Source organism: Hemicordylus capensis, chromosome 1 (genome assembly GCF_027244095.1).
Source record: "Hemicordylus capensis ecotype Gifberg chromosome 1, rHemCap1.1.pri, whole genome shotgun sequence".
Taxonomy (NCBI): domain Eukaryota; kingdom Metazoa; phylum Chordata; class Lepidosauria; order Squamata; family Cordylidae; genus Hemicordylus; species Hemicordylus capensis.
In genome coordinates this window covers 188,868,978-188,876,649 of record NC_069657.1, presented here as the reverse complement: position 1 = coordinate 188,876,649, position 7,672 = coordinate 188,868,978, and the positions used below count along the sequence as shown (strand labels likewise).

Sequence of the window (7,672 nt, the reverse complement as noted above, 5' to 3'; positions counted from 1 at the left end):
ATGAACTGTGACAGAACCAGAAGAGTGTGGTTAAGCAGAACACATTCTGCCAAGGGTGGGAGGGTGGGATACAATAGAGGCCAGGCCTAAGGAGCTTTCATGCGAACACAGCCAACTGGTAACATTATTAAACAAATGTTTCATTAGCATCTGCTTCCTAATTAATGTATCTCATAATGTATTGGTCTTATTGTGTACTTGGTTATAGCTTATTGTGTGTTTGAAATATTTACTCATTACACTATTAGAGCTGATCATATAGGTGCTGAAGCCACAGTCTGTATTTGTTGTAAGGGTGTGTGAGCTGACCCTTTCGAATCTGGATTGGATTCAAACTGACCCAGCCTGATTCAGCCGGCTGAGCTGGCTCATGGGATATTCTTATAAATATCTAAGAATAAAGCAAGTAAAGGGGGTTTCCCTAGACTAAGAAGTGGGGGATGGCAAAAGGGGAATATTTACCTTTAATGTGATGACAGCAGAGGTGACCACCTCCCAAATGACAGGTGCATGTGCAAAGACCTGAATTTGGCCACAGCCAGCCTGGCCTGTCATTTGGGAGGCGTGTGCGGGGGTTGGAGGAGCCTGTTTCCACCTCCAATGTTGTTGTTGTTGCCAGAATGCTGTATGGCACTGTATAAACTACTGCATTCTTCCTAATGGAAGAATAACATAAAGTTGTCATTTCTAACTATGTGCAGGAAACAGTTGACAGCACTCATATGGTTAAAAGTAGGTTCTGGGATTTGTTTGGTTGTCAGTACACTTTATCCAAAGCAAAACTGGAAAATGATTTTCTGGAAGTTGGAAGTGGAGACTTGACAGCAACATTAACTACTAGAACCAGGAATATTTGTCAAGGGCATATTGCATGGGACATTAAATGGAAGTTGTGCACACAATGAATATTGCTAGCACTGACAATGCACCCTCTAGACTATTTGCCTAGTCTAAAAAGAGCAAAAAAAAACTTTGGAAGCGGGCCCAGGGAGGCACTGGAATGAAAACTGAGGTTCTTGAGATACTGCTTGCACTGTGTTGTAATGGAATAGCTTGGCAACTATGCTTGGAAGCTTGATCCAGTTCAAGACTAGCTTATCAGTTGTTCCACAAACCACAAGCTTTTTAACACAAATCAGTTGCTCAACACCACAACTTTTAATGGTTTGTAATGCTTCTTTCTTCAGACATAAATGTGTTGCAAGTAATTGCATTGTTTAGAACACTGGTTCCCAACCTGTAGTCCATGAGGGTACTGCAGGTGGTCCATGGAGGGGGAAGGTAGTATAACAATAGGGTGTTATCTTTCCCCCCCACTGGTAGGCCTATCGCAGGCACATGTACTGTGATGAGTGCAATATGCTTGAGAGAGAACATACTGAATTATTAGAAAGTCGCCTTTTTAATACCCCTTGAGATATGTTCGACTCCTGTCAGCCATAGGTTATGTTAAAAATGTTTAAAATAGCTTGCTTATGTGGTGGTCCACAAAAGCTTCTGATGAAAATGTAGTGGTCCACATAAAGGAAAAGGTTGGGAACCGTTGGTCTAGAATTATTATCCATAATTGCATTCCCATATCAAAATAACTTCAATTATCACTTTCAACTATCCATATTTTTGACTGTTGCATAGAAGAGACTGTTCATCAGAAGGTAATACGAAGCCCCAATGGATTCCAGTATTCTCCAAGTTGGATCAAGAGAACTGTGAGCGGTGTCCCACTTGTAGGAAGGCCTTTCTGTCCCCTTATGCAAGTGGAACAAGTGGAAGTGCCTTTTCTCTCCTGGAGGGCACCTCTGGACCTAACCCACTGCACTCAACTCATCTTGAATGTATTCATGTAGTCATTTTTGTTATGGTGAGGAGTCCTAATCTATGGCTAAAGAACAGATATACAGGCACCAGGGATCAAGCCTACTTGGAAACCCATCCCTCTGTCTTGAAAAGTCCCAGTCCCAGAGAGATAGAAACAAATCTAGTGTCAATATGTGCTTTGCACATACTCAAAAGGCATTCTAGCATTACTTCCAATGTTTCAAGGTTGGGCTCAGCTGTTAAAGGTTCTGGGGCTCAGCCATGACCCACACCAAATGATACTGTTGGTATTCAAGAATGCCAAGTTTGCTTCCCATAACCTGAACAGATCTCTGCAAAAATCACATCCATGCCACAGGTCACCAACTTCATTTGTGAAGCTGTGAAGTTCAATTTCATTGTGAAGTTCTTTGCTCATTGGTGTCTGATCAGTATTGTCAATCACACATACATACCTTCCCAATCTATGAACAAAACCACAGAGCACCAATCAGGTTACAGATTTTTTTTTTAAATTTCATAGCAATAGTCAATATATATGTACTGCCAATTTCCTCAAAATATTAAAATGTAAATGAACATCCTCCCCCACCCCCCGCACTCAGGTATTGAATTGGCCTGGGATCTGTACAGACCCCGACATAAAAAAAAGGTACCCCAAGTAATTGCTCAACAGAGATGAAAAGGTATAAGAGTGCTGCTCTCAAATTTCAAATGATGCTAGATGCCTCTGACATCCAAATATATCTTAGTCTTAAAACTTGAAACAATGGATGATGATAAACAGGAAACAGCATCTGTGAGCAAGTCATTATTTAAATACAACAGTATCCAACATAGCTGCTAAACACTGGACAATATTGCAAGTCATCAGCACATCCACGTGTTCTTCTAAATGACGTTTGGGATCCTAAAATACAAGTAGAAAGTGTTATTTATAGGAATTATTGGAATGTCACATTTGCAAACAGTTCTGCTTGATGACCAAACCGATGCCACTGGCAAGCAATTAAGTCTCAAGATCCATTTATGCCAGAGAAAAGTTGTAGTTTCTAATAAAGTTCTAAGTGAAATTATTAATGGTTGATGGAGGCTGTGCAGCATTTATACAAAATGAATAATGTTCAAGTTACTAACATACATGTCGTGCTCTGAGCAAAATGAAGGATCTAACCATGAAAAACACTGATCACAAACCCCACAAGTTGGGTGGGGAATTCTTGTGGCCATGTGTGAGGGGGTATAGAGGGCCTCTCACAGGCCCTCCACTTGCAATGGAGTCCCCATTTGCTTCAGTGGCAAGGGCAGTTACGCATGCGCAAAGAAATCCAAGTGAATGGGGAAACTTGCATTGAGCTCTGCTAGCACACTGGAATGTATCCAGGATTCTGGATCAGGATGAATGTGTAAAACCCTCCTAAAGCCTGAACAATCACTGTCCACAGCTGTTCATTCACACATCTTAAAAATATAATATTGTGCCATTTGCACAGCGCAGGGCAAAATTAAAGGGCACCAATTCAAGGATTCCCAAACACATTGGCTGACATCCAGATGAACGGTGCACTAGCACAAAGTTGCACGCACACAAAACGGTTGTGTCACTGCATGAAATTGTGGGGATGCCCAAAGTTGCAGTTGTACAATAACAATAGTGGAACTGGATGTGGGATTACAATAGTGGAACTATCTCTGTGCCTTCTTGTGCAGGTGCACCATTGCACTAGGAATGCTAACTTGTGATTTAGTGTGTCTGGCTAGTGCAACATATTGGCTCAAGTGCAGCATTATTCTGGAGCTCAGTCAGTTATTCATCCACCCCACACAGTGCCTTAGAACATTAGCATTAAATTACAGATGATGGGCCGGGGTGGGGGAAGTTACGCCAAGCACCAGTCAGCATAATAGTACCATGCCTCGATTGCAATTTTAGACTGTGCCACCCATGCGGATCCTGCTAGCCCCTAGTCTGCAGTTTGGACTATTATTATTATTATTTATTATTATTATTAATAATAATAATAATAATAATAATAATTTGATTTCTATACTGCCCTTCCAAAAATGGCTCAGGGCGGTTTACACAGAGAAATAATAAAGAAATAAGATGGCTCCCTGTCCCCAAACAGCTCACAATCTAAAAGAAACATAGACAGACACCAGCAACAGTCACTGGAGGTACTGTGCTGGGGTGGATAGGAATCAGGAAGAGGATTGTCACAGACCAAGCAGCTTGTAAGCTGGTGTTGTGGTAGCAAGCATGACTTGTCCCCTTAGCTAAGCAGGGTCTGCCCTGGTTGCATATGAATGGGAGACCACATGTGAGCACTGTAAGATATTCCCCGCAGGAGATGGAGCCGCTCCGGGAAGAGCATCTAGGTTCCAAGTTCCCTCCATGGCATCTCCAAGATACAGCTGAGAGAGACTCCTGCCTGCAACCTTGGAAAAGCTACTGCCAGTCTGTGTAGACAATACTGAGCTAGATAGACCAATGATCTGATTCAGTATATGGCCAGCGCCTATGTTCCTAAGTCAGGGTTGCACAACTTAAGCCCTTCAGCTGTTGTTGGGTTACAACTCCCGTCCTCCTCAGCCACAGTGGGGATAATGGGAGCTGTAGTCCAACAACCATTCAAGGGCTGAACTTGTGCAGCCCTGTTCTAAGTGTGTGCTGCATGGGAGGGGAGCCCAATCTCTCAACATACTCATGACTAGAATCAGTCCTGATACAAAGCGGAATGATTTAGCTGAGCACTTTCCTTCCCAACCAAGGCAAAGCAGCTTGTAGGCTCTTAAAGCTAGGCCAAATTACACATAAGGTAAGAAGGTACACATAAGGTGCCCAGGCCAGGGGAGAGCATAAGATCGGCCCCTATAGAGACCAGCTCTGGCCTGTGAGGGCTCTTGGGTCAGCCCCTCCCCCACCTTTCCAGGAGTACGGAAAGACCAGTGTGCCCTGAGAGGAAGGCAAGCAAGGAGGAGTCCAGGCCAGGGAGCTCTTGTCCTCAGCTCCGGAAAAGACCGACAGCCTGAGACAACTTTTAAAAAAATCTTCTGTAATTGGCTTCTTTTAATATTGTAAACCGCATTGGGTGCCTTTCTCAAGGCAGAAAGGCAGTATGAAAATGTAGTAAATAAATAAATAATAAATAATAAGGAGTGATTCTTTCCCCCACAAACACCACCATAGTCTCAAAGGCTGCCACTGAGTTCCCACTAGGGAAGAATGGATCACTTAAGATTCCTGTGGATTGTCCACTAAGAATCACATTTGCAAGATGCTTTCCCACACAGAGGGAAAGAGATGCTCACTCTCCCCTACATTTCCTGTTCCCCAACTGAATGTCAGGATTTTCTGTTCATTCTCATTCTCTCTCTCTGCAAACAAACTCTTGGGAGCAAGAATCACACAATTGTGTGTCATGTATTATGGCCCTTATATAACAATCAGCAATGAAAAACCTACTTTAATAATAATCTCATTGTAACACTCCCTTTTTCTTATTCATTTACCAAGTTCATTAATGAAATCTGGGCTCCATTGAAATCAATGGGAGCTTTGCCATTTGCTTCCAATGGAACTGGGACTTCATCCCATGTTATTTTAAGATATCCTCACTCAAAACAAAAGCGCTTTCCAATTAAATAAATGAAAACAAAATTATGAAATACAGATAGGAAACACAGTGAAGCAGAAAACCCCCCTGAAATGATGCTAACTGGCTGTTTTTAGAAAATGAGTAACTTGCAAGCAAAAGTAGTGAATCCATATGTGCTTATGAATTACATTTATCTTGGTCCAGCTTTGGACTATTTGATGTGGCTCAATTGAAGAGTTGCACAGTTTAGGATGATTTTCTCTCTCTCTTTCAAATTTAGGTTTGTGCTCTAATATGAAACGGGTAAATTAAAAACAACAACAAAAAAACCACCACAACACTTATGAGCCATAAACACACATTAGGCTTCTTCTTCTCTGTAACCTCTCATCTCACATAATCCAAACAAGCTTACTTTTTCTTCCCAGTCCCTACCTTCTTGTCTTAGATAGGGATGTACAGAACGTTTTGACGTGAAATGGGCTATTTCGAATGTTTTGAGCTTGAAACAAAACACCCTTTACATGAAGGACTTGTTTTGAGCTCGAAACCGTTTCAATCAAAACGTTTCAAGCACCATTTTGGAGGTCTGTTTTCTCCTTGCTGGTTGGTTTTCTGGCACTGGCTTGCGATTGGCTTGTGCTCTCCTTGCTTTTTGGTTGGCTTATCATACAAATCAAGTATTATCATGGGCAACTGTGCCCCCATTGGTGGGGGGGGGAGAGAGAAAGCAAGCTTTATTGGGGGGAGGTTGGTTGGCGGGGAGTGCACAACAATGTGGTAAGTCTAAGGCAAAGGAAACAGGTTTACTGCAGTCTCCTAACTCATCCCTCCTTCCCTACAGTCCTACCTAGTACCTAACCCCTTCCGCAAACTAGGCCCTATTTAAAGAACTCTAACCTAACTGGGCAGGGGGCTTACCTTCTGGCATCTTGTGCTGGAATCTGACCAGGTATTGCTCTGAGGCACTCATGCTGAGCAGACACTGGGACTCAACAGCTTGGGGTAGGGCAGGTAGGCACCATAAAGGCCCAAAAAAAATCAAAAGAGAAAAGGCGGGGGTGGGCACCAGGAAACAAAGAGCCTGGCAGGCTGGGCACCAGGCAGAAGTCACAGCACACACCAGCCTACAAAAGCAAAAATGAACTCCAATCCAGGCACACAGCAGCAGCAAAGGTGCAGTTTGCGGCTACAAATGCGTGTGTATGTGTGTGTCAGCACAGCACCCCAGTTATTAAAGCCACTGGGGGCTGCATACAAGAAGAAGAAATAATCCACAGTAGAACTCTGTTCAAGCCACTGGGGATGCCAGTGCAATTTTTTTTTTTAAAGGGATGGGGTGGGGAAGCAGATGGTTGTCACTGCAAAAAGGAAGGGGGAGGGGGAGAGACAGATAAGCTAGAAGGCGCACTCTGTCTCTCTCTCCACTGGGCCCACCACACTTCAAGAGAAACAGACTATAAGGGCTCTCTCTATCTCCCAGTTCCTTTTAAATACATTTTGAAACTCCCTCATTTGGCTTCCCTCTTCTTTATTTGGGCTGTGTTTGTGTTAATTTTTCTAGCTTCTATGTGTGCACTACAGTTCTATAGACAGCACTGTGTGTATTACATACAGCATAAATAGACCACCCCAACCCACACCCTCTTTTTAAAATTCCCATCCTAAAGGTGCTTATTTTCTCTCCCCGCCCCCATCAGAGTTAGGGCTTGAATTAAAAACAAAATAAAAAACCAAGATGTCCAGGACGGTGCAAGGCAGAGGCAGGAGCAGAGTGGCAGTCAGAGGGAGGGGTGATGCTGGTCATGGTGATGGTGGGTGACGGCAAGGGGGCCCTACTCCCTGACCCGTCCCTATCGCTGTGGTTGTGCGCAGGCTCACCTTTCCACATAAGGGTGGTCCTGTAGTGCAGCTTCCAGTGGTGGCTGTGCTAGAATTATGGGGGAGGTCTTGCCCCATCAAGGAAGAACCTCTTTCTGTGTCAGCTGCTAGCCCAGCTAGAGAAGTCTCACCATCCTCCCCAATCCCCCTGGGCAGTGTGACTCCCAGTCTGAGACAGAGGAGCAGTAGGAAGTCATTCCGCTTCTTGGACCTTCTCAACCTTCTGAGGATGGTGGTGCTGGTGGCGGCCTCCAGAAGTAACCAGCAGCCACAGTACCACCACCACCACCACCACCACCACCACCACCACCACCACCACCACCACCACATAAATGGGGCCAGACTGGCTCTGATGGCAGCATGGTGTGGGACCA

The 7,672-nt window shown here is 44.0% G+C and overlaps 1 protein-coding gene across 6 annotated transcripts in view; it reads right to left on the bottom strand.

Moving 5' to 3' along the window:
- Nucleotides 1-1,135: 1,135 nt before the first annotated feature.
- The window catches only part of PSMD14 (proteasome 26S subunit, non-ATPase 14), a 97,008-nt gene continuing 90,471 nt past the window's right edge, over nt 1,136-7,672 (bottom strand). For all 6 annotated transcript variants that reach the window (XM_053280248.1, XM_053280218.1, XM_053280264.1 and 3 more), the window contains exon 12: nt 1,136-2,728. In XM_053280248.1, coding sequence (XP_053136223.1) covers nt 2,630-2,728 — 99 coding nt within the window. In that variant the 3' untranslated portion in view covers nt 1,136-2,629. The remainder of the gene's footprint in view (nt 2,729-7,672) is intronic.